Raw genomic sequence first — 16,267 nt, 5'->3', positions numbered from 1 at the left:
ATGTCTGCTCTGATCTTTACTATTTCCTTCCTTCTGCTAACTTTCAGCTTTGTTCTTCTTTTTCTAATTCTTTTAGGTGGTAGGTTAGGTTGTTTATTTGAGATTTTTCTTGTTTCCTGAGGTAAGCTTGTATCAATATAAACTTACCTGTTAGAACTGCTTTTGTTGTGTCACGTAGATTTTGGATCCTTGTGTTTTCATTTTCATTTGTCTCCAGGTATTTTTTGATTTCCTCTTTGATTCCTTCAGTGATCCATCAGTTGGGTGGTAGCATATTGTTTAGCCTCCATGTGTTTCTGTTTTTTGCAATTTTTTTTTCTTGTAGTGATTTCTAGTCTCATAACATTGTAGTTGGAAAATATGCTAGATATGATTTAAGTTTTCATAAATTTACTGAGGCCTAACATGTGATTTATCCTGGAGAATGTTTCTTGTGTACTTGAAAAGAATGTGTATTCTCCTGCTTTTGGGTGGAATGTCGTGTATATATGTATTAAGTCCATTGATCTAATGTGTCTTTTAAGGCTAGTGTTTCCGTATTGACTTTCTTTCTGAATGATCTGTCCATTGATGGAAGGGGCACTTAAAGACCCCTACTATTATTGTGTTACTGTCAATTTCTATATTTACATCTGTCAATATTTGCTTTATGTATTTAACTGCTTCTATGTCCAGTGCATACATATTTACAATTGTTATATCTCCTTGGATTGATTCCTTGATCATTATGTAATGTCCTTCTTTGTCTCTTATAACAGTCTTCATTTTGAAGTCTATTTTGTCTGATATAAATATTGCTTTCCTTGCTTTGTTTTGATTTCCATTTTTGTATGGAATACCTTTTTCCATTCCCTCACTTTCAGCCTGTGTGTGCCTTTAGATCTGAAGTAAGTCTCTTGTAGGCAGCATATGTACAGGTCTTCTTTTTGTATCCATTCAGCCATTCTATGTCTTTTGAGTGGAGCACTTAAGTCATTTGCATTTAAAGTAATTATTGATAATATATGTTCTTATTGACATTTTATTCATTGTTTTAGGTTATTTTCATATCTCTTTTTTGTTCCTTTCTTCTTTTGTTCTCTTGTGATTTGATGACTCTCTTAATGTTATATTTAGACTCCTTTTCTTTTTTTGGGTGTATATCTATTATAGATTTTGGGTTTGTGGTTATCATGAGGTATATATGTATGTATGTATATGCATATATGTATATTTGTTTTAAGTTGCTGATATCTTACTTTCAAATGCATTTTAACAAGCCTGCATTTGTACTCTCCTCCCCTCGTGATTACTGTTGTTGATATCATATTTTGCATCTAATTGTTTTGTGTATCCCTTAACTGCTTATTGAGGATATAGATGATTTTACTACTTTTGTCTTTTAACCTTCTACTACCTTTGTGCATAGATGGTTTCTTATCTTTGCTATACATTTGCCTTTACTGATGAGCTTTTTCCGTTCATGGTTTTCATCTTTCTCATTGTGTCTTTTTCTTGTTCACTTAGGGAAGTTCCTTTAATATTTCTTGTAAAGCTGTTTTGGTGGTGCTGAACTCTTTTAGCTTTTGCTTGTTTGTGAAACTTTTGATTTCTCCATCAGATCTGAATGAGAACTTTACAGGGTGGAATATTCTTGGTTGTAGGTCTTTCACCTTATCACTTTAAATATATCCTGCCACTCCTTTCTAGCCTTCAGAGTTTCTGCTGAAAAGTCAGCTGATAGCCCTATGGGACTTCTGCTGTATGTTACTCATTGCTTGTCTCTTGCTGCTTTTAATATTCTCTCTTTATCTTTAATTTTTGCCATTTTAATTACAATGTCTTGATGTGCTCCTCTTTGAGTTAGTCATGTATGGAACTTTGTATTTCCTAGACTTGGATGTCTGTTTCCTTTCCCAGGTTAGGGAAGTTTTTCAGCTATTAGGCCTTCAAATATGTTCTTAGGCCTTTTCTCTATCTCTTCTTTTTCTGGTACCCTCATAATGCAAATGTTAGTGTGCTTGATGTTGTCACAGAGGTCTCTTAAACTGTTCTCATGTTTTTTCATTCTGTTTTCTTTTTTCTGTTCCACATCAGTGGTTTCCACTACTCTGTCTTCCAGGTCGCTGATCTGTTCCTCTGTATCATTTAGTCTACCATTGATTCCTTCTAGTGTATTTTTCATTTCAGTTATTGTATTCTTCATCTCTGGTTGTTCTTTATATTTTGTAACTCTTCGTTAAAAACTTCTAATTTCTCTCTCTGTGCATCCATTCTTCTTCTGAGTTCTTTGATCATCTTTATGATCACTACCCTAAGCTCCTTCTCAAGTAGACTTCCTTGCTCCACTTCAGTTAGTTCTTCTTTTGGAGTTTTATTTTGTTCTTTTGTTTGGAACATGTTGTTCTGTCACTTCATTTTCCCTAACTTTCTGTTCTTATTTTTGTGTATCTGATAGGTTGGTTATATTCACCAACCTTGAAGAAGTGGCCTTTTGTAAGAGATGTCTTATGTCTCAACAGTACGCTCCTCTCTTGTCACCAGAGCTATATGCTTCAGGGTTCCCCCTCTATGAGGCTGTATGGGTCCTTCTGTTGTGTCGGGCTAACTGTGTGGGTAGTTTCGTAGGCCTGGTTGGCTCCTGGTTCATTGGTTGCCAGGTCCTGCTTTGTGTGGAGGCTGATGGCCACTGGTTGGCAGGATCAGCTCTCGAGGTAGCTGACTGCATAAACTCAAGAGGCCCTAGGGCTACAGCTGGTTTACTGGTGGGCGGAGTCAGGGTCCAGGAGATCCTGGGGCTGTTGCCTGCCCACTGGTGGCTGAAGCCACATCCTGGAGCTAGTGCTGGCCTACTGGCAGGAAGAGCCAAGTCCTGGGTTCTGGTTGCAGGGCCCAGGGGTCCCATAGCAGGTGTTGAATCGCTGGTGGGTGGGGCCGGTTCCTGACACAGTTGGGTATGGGGCCCAGGGTGTCTTGAAGCTTGTGTTCACCCACTAGTGGGCAGGGCCAGGGCCCAGCCAGTCCCAGAGCAGGGTCTGGGCAGGGCAAGGCTGAGATAAGCTAGAGAAGGATTCCAAAATGAGCTTACTGGCACCAGTGTCCACGTGGTACAACAAGTTCCCCAAAGTGGCTGCCTCCGGTGTCTTTGTCCCCAGGGTGAGCTTTACCTCTCCAAGATCAGCAAGTAGGTCTGACCCAGGTTCCTATCAAATTACTGCTTCTGCCCAGAGTCCTGAAGTCCATGAGAGTTTGTGTGCACCCTTTAAGAGTGAAGTCTCTATTTCTCCCAGTTCTCTGGGTCTTCCAAAAGTGAGCCCTGCTGGCCTCCTAAGACAAATGCTCTGGGGATTCATCTTCCCAGTGCAGGACCCCTGGGCTCAGGTGCCTAGCATGGGGCTCAGATCTGTCCCTCCTTTGGGAGAACCTCTGCAGTTATAATTATTCACTCATTTGTGGCTCACCTACCCAGGGGTATGGGATTCGATTATATCTCTATTCCACCCCTCCTACCCATCGTATTGTGATTCCTTCTTTATGTATTTAGTTGTAGAATATCCTTTCTGATATATTCTGGTTTTTTTCATTGATGGCTATTCTGCAAACAGTTGTGATTTTGGTGTGCCCATGAGAGGAAGTGAACTCCATTTTGCACCTGAGAGAGTAGAGAATAAACTGCCTGGGGACAGTCCGGGAAATGAAGGCTCTGTGCTGCGGTTTAAGATAATCATCTGGGACAAGCAGCAGCACAGCCAGGCATCAGATGTCAGGGGGTGTGGACAGGGAGCCTTTTCCTCCCACAGATGCCACCCAAAGTTGCTTCCTCATTCAGTCCTGTGGAAAACAATCACACATCTTCCACAATCTTACTGATTTTTTTTTTTGTCTACTTGTCTATCAATTTCTAAAAGAGGGGTGTTGAAGTGTCCACTATGATTGTGAATTTATTTGATTTCCCTTTAATACTCTCAAATTTTGCTTTATGTATTTGGAAGCTTGTCTCTTAGATACACACTTAAAATTGTTTTGTTTTCTTGATTGCTTCACCTTTTTATAATTTTTAAATGCCTTTCTTTTTCTTTGCTAATACCTTTGTATATTGAATACTACTTTGTCTAATATTGGTGTAGCCATGCCAGCTCTCTTACACCTAAGCATACGCATAATATGTTTTGCAAGGCTTTTACTTTCAACTTGTTTGTGTCCTTATGTTCAAAGTGTGCTTCTTGTAAACTTCATATCTTACTTCATATCTTACTTTTTTATCTACTCTGAAATTCTCTGCTCCAGGATAAATTCCAGCTGGACTAAATATTTAAATATAAAAATTACACTATTACAGCAGTGGAAGAAACTATGGGAGAATTTTTAAATTAGAAATTTACATATCCTTTGACCCAGCAACTCCACTTCTCAGATTTATCCTATAGATGTTCTGGCCCCTGTACAAATTTTTGTATGTACAAGTTTATTCATTATAACATTGCTTATAGTTGTAAATATTGGCAACAATACAAATATATCTCAGTTGGGTACTAGATACATAAATTATGGTACGTAGTACTGAAAGACAGGACATTCACAACCATTAAAATAATGATGAAACTGCTCTCTGTATGTACTGATATGGGATAATCTCCAAGCTATGAAATTAAGTGAAAAGCAAAAGGTGTAAAATAATGAGAATAGTCTGCTGTAAGAAGAATATATAATAATTGTTTTCAAATATGTAAAATATTCATAAAAAGATGCCAGGATGCCAAGAAACAGATGATGATATGGGTTGCCTCTTGTAGAGAGGACAGGTGTATGGACTAGGACAAAGGTGGGAGGGAGGAGATTCTTTTGCTGCATACAATTTTGTCTCTTCTGAATTTTGAACTATTTAAATGTATTATGTATTCAAAAGTAAAAAAAAAATGCTCCCAAAATTGTAACAAGGTAAAAACATCTTGTTAAAGTATCTAGGTTACTTATAATGCTGCAACTAAAATATAAAACCAGGATCCATTTTATACTCCTACTTCTGTTTGAAGTTGACCTCTTTTTTTGTTGACAGTAAAAATGAAACCCAAAATGAACCAAAAATGAAACCAAAAATGAAACCAAAAATGAAACCAAAAATGAAACCCAAAATGTGTGACCCTTTTCTAGGTGCTGTTCAGTAACTGTTTAATGAGCCCCCCACTCCCACCTCATCCATCTTTAGTTTACAGTTCCAACCAGAGGGCAGATAATCTTAAGAAGAGGTATTTTTAAAATTCTCCTGTCACTCAAATACATGCTTCACAGTATATGTCTTTAAATGTTTATGTATATGTGATATGGGAAGAAGTGATTGGAAAACAATTTCGTTGGATTACAGTTTTAAGGATTTGGGAGAAGATAACCCAAAAAGCTGGAAATGTGATGATAGCCTTATTTTCTCTTTTAGATATTAAGCACCGCCGAATACCAATTTTATTCTTTGCAAACAAAATGGATCTTAGAGATGCAGTGACATCTGTAAAAGTGTCTCAATTGCTGTGTTTAGAGAACATCAAAGATAAACCATGGCATATTTGGTAAAGTTTTATATTTACTTTTCATTTTATCATTCTGAAAAAAATCTCCAAACTTTAAGGGTTTTTTCCAAGCTCACTTTATAAGTGGTAGGATGTAAGGTAAAGATTTTGTTTTATAGAATCGTGGCTTGCAGGTATTCATTAATATATTACTGTTAAAACCTTTTCAAATCTTTTCAGGGATAGACAAATAAAAACAACTCTTTAAAAGAACAACTTAAACAACCTACTTACTCACCCAAGTTCAGCCACACTGATATCCTTCTGCACATTGAATCAGCCAACCACAGTCCCACCTGAAGGTGCTTGTACTTGTTACTCCCATTGTCGGAATCATTCTTTAAAATAATTTTCCTGCTTGTTATTGCACTTCCTTCAGGAAAGAGACCTCTCTTAATAACTCTGAAACATCACTATACCTTACCCCCATCTCTTGTTTTTTCCTTGCTTTGCTTTACTTTTGTATTTCCTTATGACCCCTTCTTCTTTTATTTTTTGTTTTATAGTCTGTCTTCCTACACTAGTGCATTAGTACCATGAGAGCTGGGATTTCATTGATTTTGTTTACTCTGTAACCCCCAGAATAGTAATGGTACCTGCTACTTAGTAGATACACAATAAGTATTTGTTGATATGAATAAATAGAAATGCAAAAATTAATATTATTTGGACATACTAATAAGGTTGAACTCTTAAATAATTAGTGTCTGAAATTATTATACGTTGTTTATTTGGAAAGCAGTTTCTTACTAATATATTTAACTCCAGTGTGCCTTTCTACCAAAATATTCCAACAAGGATAACCAGAAGTTATATATTAGTATTTTAAAGCCTACCAATACCTTATGTTAAATTAACCTTCCTTCTAACCACCTGCTTACCTCTCCATGCTGGAAGATATCCTTCTCTTGCCATTTTTCCCCTTTTTATAAGAAGATATCTATAGAGCAAGGCTGAACACAAAACAAGGAAGTGGTAGAGCTCAGAGAAGAACTTTAAGAGCTAACCTTGGTGCTGAAAAGAGAAGAGCTTGAGAAAGCCCTTGAAACTTTTCTGTACCCAAGGCTTCATATCTCAAGTAAAACCCTCCTTACTTTGGAAATCAGAGGAAAAGTCAGTGTTTACTAAATGATTCTTGAGTTGGAATTTGAGGTTTTGTGGTATTTGGTTGGTGAAGAAAGGAGGGACTTGGGGTAGAGAAATATCTTGAGATAGAACCTTTGTATTTTTGTATATCATACTTAAATTGATAACATCTGAAGTAGAATAATTTTTAATTTTTGCATTAAGTGTTGTGATTGCTTTGATAGAAAGTACAACATTCAAAACATAGGTCTAATTAGTAAAAGATGCAGTCCTCTTAATTTCGAAGTAGAAATTAATTTTACAAATGGAAAAATCTCTTTCTACTTAAAATAATTAGTAATTGAATTTTAACAGATTTATTGTGACACCTGAATATTTTTTAGTGAGAGAAAAAAGTAATACCTGATGCTAAAAGGATATGGACTTATAACATATTGCCAGTTTCTATATTACACAACTTATAGAAGAATACCAAGTTTTTCTTTTGAATTTATCTAAAATTTTGACTTCTCCTTAATTCAAACTGGACATCTCACTAAGTTCCAATTAGTGTTTCACTTGTTAAGTTTGTTTTTATCTTTTGCAATGTTTTTAAAGCATGTATGAAATTAAAAATACATTTATCCATTAATTTTAGAGAAAGAAAGTAGCACTCAGTGATGCAGACATAAAATATTGCATCTCTCTTGTCTTAGGTACAAGTAAATTTGGTCAGTAAAAAAGAGCTCATAGAGAAATACAGTCTGGAAAATTAAAGGAAAAATTTTTTGGTTTATTTTTGACCAGTGTACTAAACATATAGTCAACTCTGATTTTCAGGTCTGATTGTGTTATTGTTCTTACAGTGTGTTCTTTGACTAAGTGTCTGGTGTGATATATGTACGTATTTGCTTTTTTACTATCTTGTGAGGGAGACAGATAATAAAACAGGTAAATAGATGTATAAAATGTCAGTTGGGAGGATGAAAAAAAATGAAGTAGAATAGTAAGAGAAAGAATAATGAATGTGGTCCCTCTCTGAGATCTAACTGAAGTCAGGGAGCAGTTCACACAAAGGTTTAGAGGAATAACTTTCCAGATAGAGAGGCCAGCAAGTGAAAAGGCTCTTGGATGAGAATGTGCCCAGTGTTTTCTAGGAACAGCAAGAAGTCCATGCTGGCTGGAACAGAGATCTAGGGGGAAATTGTAGATGAGGCCACTGAGAAATAACCAGGGGCCATGTCACATAGGGCCTTGTAGGAAATGATAAAGACTTTGGCTTTTATTCCAAGTACAAGTCTTACGATTTATTTGAAAGGAAAGGTAGAATTTAAACATTTGGGAATTATTAGGAAAAGATGCAGGGTTTTTAGTAGGGTAGTGACACCTCCACCAACGGGGAAGGATTTCTTCATGGTACTGTACTCTTGTTTGGGACTAGAAGTTTTTGATAAAATCAATACATTGATCTTACTTGATATAAGTATTTCAGCTACTGATGTTTTGCCATTAATATAGGTAATCCATAGTTTGCTTTGAATAATTGTGTATCTTATGCTGTTTGTTTCTGTTTTCCTATTTTAAAATAATTTTATGGTAAGTCATATTCTTAGTCTAACAAGTAATTCCTTGGAAGTAATTTCTGTTTTGATTAGAATCCAATTAACAGCTTTAAGGTAATTGAGTACATTTTAAAATCATGCTTCAGCACACTAAAAGGAACCCTAATCATTCAGAAAATCTAATTACGTATACTAGTTGTTATTATACGATTATATTTTGAAAGGAAATAACTATATCAGTAACATGTTATGAGAAGCTATTAGTCTGTGTCTTTGAAAAGGATTGTTTGATACCCTAAAACTCTTCTGCATTTTATTATTTTAGTTTATATAAGTTTTTATTATTTATAAAATAATGTCACAGTAAGGATTTAGGTTTACTCTCAAGAATGGAAAGACAATGAAAAGACCCTGTGTTCAGTGTTTTATATCCATATCTCAAATATTTAATTCTTACAATAATCACCTGAGGCCAATGGTGATATTCCCCCAGTTTACAGAGGCAGAAACTGAAGGCAGAAGAGTTAAACAACCTATCCAGGCTTTTGAAGCCAATAAATAAAAAACTATGGTTGAAATCTCCTGGAATTTTTTTATTCTACTAGTTTACCAAAGTTACAATTACAGGTTTATGCCTTTTAGATATCAAACTTCATATCAAATAAAGTCACTCCATCCTATGGCTAAATTACAACCGAAGTATAGCATTTCTAATAAATAAATGCTGTTGAATCATTGGGGCTGGTAGGGTGGTGTATTCTATAACGCTTTTCTGCTACTGGGACAATAACTCAAAGTGTATGTTTCATTAATGCCAGTCTGAGTAATATTCCTAGAATAGTAACTTTTTAGTGATACACTTTTCCAAATGTCCATATAAATTATGAATAATTTTCTCATGTCTTGCTCCTGAACACTTAGACTTTTATATCCTATATATATTCAGTTTCAGTGCTTAGCCAGTTTTGCTCAGATATGTTAGTAGAATATATTAATTTGCTATATGGCAAAATTGTAAGTATTTATTCTTGTAGTTTTATGATGTAATGAAATGGATTTTTTTTACGGATTTTATTGCAGTGCTAGTGATGCCATAAAAGGAGAAGGATTGCAAGAAGGTGTAGACTGGCTTCAAGGTACATCACAAAATACTGTGCATCTTCAGCCTTTATTTCCCTTCCATTCACGTTTTCTTTCCTTCTTTACATTTTATTTTTGTTATATCACTGCCTTTCTTCCTCTTGTTTCCATTTATTTCTGCGATCAGAAAAAACAATACAGTAAGTATCCAATACTTTGCTCCATTTACTTCAATTACATTTTTGTAAAGGATTTATTTAAATAAAGTGCTTACATCAACATGCATGACATCTCTAGAAAATAATTTTAATTTATGGCAACAAATTTCTGTCAGATCTAGTAATAGAAGCACATTTGAAGTTTGGGACAAATTTTAGACCTTACTGTCAATAACTAAAAATAAATCTTCATGGCATGTATCGTTCAAGAATCATGCTATACACCATATGTAGCTCCATTTATTCATGGCGTGTTTTTACAACTTTTAATACTCATATTTAGTATTATATATGCTGGTATTCTATTAATGTTTTGTAATCACAGTTCTATTTGTTATTCATCACAATAGCTATCATAAATTAAGATATATCATTTTTCCTAAGGTTACATTGTCTGCTAGACACAGGAATGGATTGAAGCACAGTGACCCACAGAGAGCAACAAAATGTGAATGTGAATGAAAGCAAGTTCTATAGGTCCTTCTTATTACAGGACCCTTGAAGATCAGGCCAAAAAATTTCCATTTTTGAGCAAAACAGTTGAGGATGATTTCTATTAGAATCTCCCTGCCCTGAACAAGGGTGAAATAACAAGAGATTATAAATTCTAGCCGTAGTCTTGTGGCTATAAATTTAATTTCTTCTACACAACCCTCTCAATTCCAGTTATTTGTGGGTTTTTTTCTCTTCTGTATGTCATAGTGGATCTAAGAGTAGCCTGCTTGTCCATACATAAAGAGACATAGTATTTCTTTGGTTCAAAGTACTAAATGTACTTCTGATACATATTTCTATGTATTATTAGTAAAATGTGGTGTTTTAGGTAACTGCACAGACCATTGTATTTTTTTCTCTTTCGTGTTGTCATCATGACATTTACCATTAAACTGCAAAGAACCTTCTAGTTATATTTTACAATTAAGTGAAACTTAACTGAGAACCTCTAGTAGTTCTCAGAAGAGCTAGTGGGATTTTTCTGTGAACATACCAACTGTGCAAAGAAGTGGTCAAAGTGACCACTCTGGGACTGATTCCCACATAAAACAGATAGGTTACAGAGGAACATTATAGAGAAGACACTAGAAGCATACTTTCAGCCTTTACTTCTTATTTTACAAGCGCTTATTATTGTTCACAGTGGAGATATAGCATGGATGGAAACACCACAATTGCTCATAATATAGTAATTCAAAGCATAGTAACTTACTGAAAATAGGTTGATGGTCATCTGAATTTTAAATTGTAGATCTCTTTTTTTTGGGGGGGGGGTGGTATTTTGTCTGTAACAATGAGGCCACTAGGTGTCAGTAACGATCCAACATCACAGTGCCACTTGCCAACTCTGGTCTTACCTAATTTTTGTGTCTTTGACTTTTCTGATCCATTATCTTTGCATCTTACCTCCCAAGTCTTTGTAAGAAGGATACTTTATAGGAAAAATTTTTGTGCCCTTGTGTTACCATATTATTTTATGTAACCTTTACAACAATTTTCTGCAAAGTAAGTAGTAGTATCCCATTTTATGTGGGCAGCGTGGAATAGTAGTAAAAAGCACTTGGGCTTTCAAGTCTAGCAGATTTATTCCACTACTTATTAATTATTAACTAATGTCTCTAATTATCTTATAAAAATAATTTTCTTCATCTGTAAAATTAAAAAATAAAATTTCAAAAATTGCCATACAGATTAAATGAAATACTGCATGTGTTAAAGTGCCTACCATAAGAAAGCACTCAAAAAATGTTAAATTTACCCTTTTACCTAACTTCTCCATTTAATAGAGGAGGAAACTTAGTATGTAGATTTAAAAGTATATCAGTTTGGTTTTGAGTAGAAGATCCTTTATTCATAATGTCTATGTAACAGTAAATAGTTTACATTTTTGATGCTCCTAACTGTCTCTCTGGATTTGAAAAGAGGGGAAAACCTATACTGCAAAATAGGTAGCAATAAATATAGGAGACTAGTCTGTGCCTATATCTGTTAACTTATTAGCCAAAAGTTTTTCTGTAAATCTGTGAAGGATGTTCTGAACTTATATCTCTTCATTTTCCTTGCAAAATTCTGAAATTTCCTAGCATGATAAACCAGAAGGCCTGTGGTTCATTTTGGACGAATTTAATCTTATTATTTTAAGTTTACGGTTGAAAAATTGTGGGTAAAACATGAAATGACACATTTTGTGCCATGATTCCATTCTCTTTTGGAAGGATTCTCAATAATTACCTATGCACTACAGCCAAAGACAAGAACCCATGAGTAGACTATGAAATATTTTTTTAAACCACCAGAGAATATACAGAAACCATTGCAGAGGTAAAGAGAGATATTTATAAAATGAAATCCTCTCATGTGACTAATGAAACTTATTCATTGTATCACTTTATCTGTATGTGAAAAGTTAATAATGCTTCCAGGTTTTAATATAAGAATTTTATAAACTATGCATATGAGTATTCCAATGAAAGACCGAGGATTGAACACACACTTAGTTTCATCCCCTCTTCAGATCTCACTGACAGTAAAGAGACTTTTGTTTAAAGCCATTTAACCCAAAAAAATGGGAGCGACAAAAATGGCAACCAGATTTTGGAAGCCAAATATCTGATGAATGTTGAATAACTTAACAGACCTGAGAAAGCGGAATTCTAAGCTAGCACTGGAGAAAGCTGGAAAGCATCCTAATTTACATTGCAGATCCCCTCAAAGGCTCAGAAATTGATGGAAATTGGAAATAAGGATGAAGTGAGACAGAAAGGAGAAGACAGTTATACATCCTTGCCCCAAAAGAAGATTGAAGTTTCATTCTTTGCAGAGAGTCAAATAGTATCCCTGGACTGGAGAACACCAAGCACAACTGTATGTTGGCATGCTGACCTGAAAATGAGGAGTAACTGAAAGTTTCATACTGAAGGTTATAACCGTCTTCTGCCTTCTCCTATTTCTCCTAGAAGACACTGACAATGGGTAGGAGACAGCAAGTCAACTTTGAGGAGTCAGACCAGACTAAGAGAAAAGACCTGAAGGTATTAACATCAGAAATTCTCAAGGAAACGGCTTAGCTAGATACACTAGACTGAAGATCACTTTTGACAAGCCTCACACATGTAACAAAATTCCAATCAGCTTTATAGTGTTCACTCATACATATGAGAAGATAGCAAAAGATCACCAAGTATTTGAAGATCAAAACATTAGAATTATGGAACATAAACAAAAAAAAGCAGATTAGAAGAAGACTATTTAGGGAGAACATTTCAAAAAACTATTAGAGTAGCTTCAAAGAGATAAGAGAGAATGTATTACTTTCATGAATATGACAAGAATACTACTTGAAAATAACAAAAAAAATGAGTTCTTGGAAAATAATAATAGAATAGTAGAAATGGAAAACTCAATAAAAAGAAGATAAAAAAGAGACAATCTCTCAGAAGGTGCAAAAAAGACAAAGAATGGAAAGAAAAGATAAAGTAAGGAGTCATTTTAGGAGGCTCAATAACCTAATAAGAAGTTCTAAAAGAGAGAACAGAGAAAAAAGAGGGGAGAAAGTCATCAAATAAATCATCAAACAGTATTTTCCAGAACTAAATGATGAGTTTTTAGTTGCAAGGCCCCTTGAGAGCCCAATGCAGTGGATGAAAATATTCCCACACCAAGGTGCATCATTATTAAAATCGACACTGTAAGACAGAGGAAGATTCTACAAGTTTCCTGAGAAGAAAATAAGAGGTTTCATCTAGAGGATAAGGAAACAAAGTAGCAACAGACTTCTCACCAGCAACACTTGGAAGCAATGCCTGGAAGAATCTAAGGAGAAAATAATATTCCCTGGCAGTATCAGTGTATTATAACTGTATAATTAAGACATCTTCAGTCATGTAAAGTCTGAAGAGTTCACTTTCTATACCATTTACTAAGGTAGCCACTGAGGTGTACTGATCAAAAACAAAAGAATAAACCAACAAGAAAAAAAAAAAATAAGGGAAATAGGAAAATCTGCACAAGAGAGTTGGGAAGGAATCCCTAGGATGATAGTGGAGATCCTAGAGTGATAATGAAAGATCTCATATGAAAATAACTGGGCAAACATGGAGAACAACTGGTTCAGATTAAATAGTTTTACACAAGACAAAGGGAGAGTTCTTTAAGAAAGTGAAATTGATTGACTGTGTATTATGCTTCATAATAGTAAAGGTTGAAACAGTGTGAGAGTAGTGGGATTGAATTAATGTTAAGTACATTTTAAAAAAAAGCTAAAGCAGGGTTGGGGATGAAGAACAATTAGTAACTGCAGGGAAAACAAAATGTAGTAGAAGAAAGGAAAAGTAACTGGGGTATATCACTCATTTCAGCTGTGAATAGCATTCATATAGTCATCCTATTGATGACTACATCACTGTGTTAGGAAAATGGGAGTATTGGTCACATGATGAGCGTGGCAGAAGAACAGTGTACAAGTGTGTGAGAACCGAAGCCCCTTATTACATTGAAGGAACTGATATTTCAAGAAGTAATAATAAAAGCATATTATTTAGAGATACACAGGTAATCACCTAAAAGGGAGTTGAAAGTAGTTGCCTGTGAAAGGAGAAAGAGGGGATGAGGCAAGGAACTGCTTTTTTTAATACAAGCCTTGTAGAACTAGTTGATTTTAATTAGGTGCATGTACAATGACAGAAATACAAACTATAGTGTGAATTGTGCTTTTAAAAAGAAAAAAGCGTACACATAGGTTTCTACCATGTTCTTATGGATATGTCTTGGATTACTTTAGAGAATGGGTTTTGCCCTGTAGAGACTGATAATTTTTTATTTGGTTTTTATTATCAGATCAGATCCAGGCTGTGAAGACATGAAAAGATAGTATTCGGAAACCTCAACAATTTTCAATTCAAGGAATATATATTAAGGCAAACTGAATACTTTAAATTTTTTGAAAGTTTTTACATCTAAGAATACTTGATAATCTTCTGCTTATATTTATGGACTCTGAATGAGGTTTTTAAGAACATAAGACTTCAGGTATGCTAATCTGGCCATTAATTATATAAAAACTAAATGTTTCCTGAAGGGCTCCCTCCCCAGAATTATCAACTTCTTGAAAGGTCTACATTTGATTGTAATTAGAATGTGTAAAGTCAGAGTTATCTCAGTATCTCATCTTGATTTATGATATCTTTAATGCATTTTATTTTTTTAATTGTCTTCTAAAAACTTAGCTTATGATATAACTTTGTAGTAAGATTATGCTTGTGAAAAAGAACTTTTAAATATTTATAAGGGACCATGGGTAATTAATATATATTGAAGTTTTGCTATATGTCACCATCAATAAAACATAAAACGTAATATACAAACTAGTGTGCTTTATATGCTGAAAAGAATAATGCTGTGTTAATATGGTGTTTGGTATTTTACTGTGAAACATTTGTAAATTACCTGAGTCCAAGTTAAGCTGAATTTATTTATTCAGTGAATAAAACACTGAATAAATAAATGAAACATCTCTGTACCTATACTAGTTTGGCATTGTCCTAGGCAATGGTGATACAAGGTAAACAAAACATATTCCTTATCCTCAGAGAACTTAAAATTTAATGAGGGAGAATTTGAGAATCTTTTCATACAGACTATCTAATTTTATTTCATTGGCTGACTGAAAATATTGCATTTTAAGATTAAGAGGTATAAAAATGAATTAATGTGATTCTTCATAATTATTACAACTGACTTATTCTTTCTTCCTTTAAAATGTCTCCAGTTTACTGCAGTACTTTGTTAAAATAGACTGTGACTCACCAACTGTGTTTTTCCTGGGCATAAACTGCTACAAAAATGTTTTTTAGAATTTTAAACATATCTCTGCCATCTACTGTATGCAAATTGTGTTACTTCTCACAACTTAGAGACTGCTTATAATTGTAAACTCTAAATAGAAGCTTTCATTTTTAATTAATCACTGGGAAACAGTGGATAGAGCAATGGTGTAAATCCTGAAAATATTACATATAAAGAAAAACTGTAATATATAATGTGTAACATCATAAATATCCTTAGGTGTGAAAATGATGAAAACAGAAGACAAGAGGTAAGTGAGTAATAAAGATGTATTATGATAACTACAGTAGTGGTATGTTTCACAGAGATTTGAATAAAATATTTTTAAAACTTCAGTAAAAGTTCTATAATTCAGTTTCTCTTAGTCCAGAAATCCCAGTGCTTTCGAATTTGGCACATTGAAAGTCATCCAGAATATTCCAGTGATCCAGCATTTTAGCTAGCTTGCCAGCCTCTCATAAATTGTTTTGATGAAGATACAAAGTAAGTCTCATTAATCTAGAGGTGCCTCAAATATAAAAAAGACATGAACATGAAAACACTGTAATTCAACAAAAAAACCCTAATATGCTATAACTATTTTAGGAGGATGGAGAAAGGGGTGTTTTAAGAGAATTCAAATCCTCATCTACCGTAAGGTAACAATAACAATGATAAAAGCTATCACTATATTTTGAGCAAGATATTATTACATGTATGGGATTTTGCATCATATAATCCTCATAATAGCCTTATGTAGTAGATTCTAGTGTTTGTTTTATAGACAAGGAAACTGAGGCCTAAAAAAGGTTGTTTATGGTCACAGAGCTAGTAAATGGTGGTACTGGGATTCAGAACCAAACAGTCTGTTTAAAATGGATGATTCAAGAGCTAAGAGTATTACTGATTTTAGAAATATAGAGATATCTGCCATAAGAATAGCTAAAAGGATGGGAAAAATCTCTCACTGGGGTGGGAGACCAGG

At 34.4% G+C, this 16,267-nt stretch overlaps 1 protein-coding gene across 1 annotated transcript in view; it reads left to right on the top strand.

Annotated features, from left to right (window-relative positions):
- ARL6 (ARF like GTPase 6) overlaps positions 1–15,473 on the top strand; it is a 51,510-nt gene extending 36,037 nt beyond the window's left edge. Inside the window, exons 6-8 of the mRNA XM_079921486.1 lie at positions 5,411–5,540; positions 9,248–9,303; positions 14,296–15,473. Of these exons, the coding sequence (XP_079777612.1) occupies positions 5,411–5,540; positions 9,248–9,303; positions 14,296–14,321 (212 nt within the window). The 3' untranslated portion in view covers positions 14,322–15,473. The remainder of the gene's footprint in view (positions 1–5,410; positions 5,541–9,247; positions 9,304–14,295) is intronic.
- The last annotated feature ends 794 nt before the right edge of the window (positions 15,474–16,267 follow it).

This window comes from Stenella coeruleoalba (genome assembly GCF_951394435.1).
Source record: "Stenella coeruleoalba genome assembly, chromosome: 5".
Lineage (NCBI taxonomy): Eukaryota > Metazoa > Chordata > Mammalia > Artiodactyla > Delphinidae > Stenella > Stenella coeruleoalba.
This window is presented reverse-complemented; position numbering and strand designations above follow the sequence as displayed.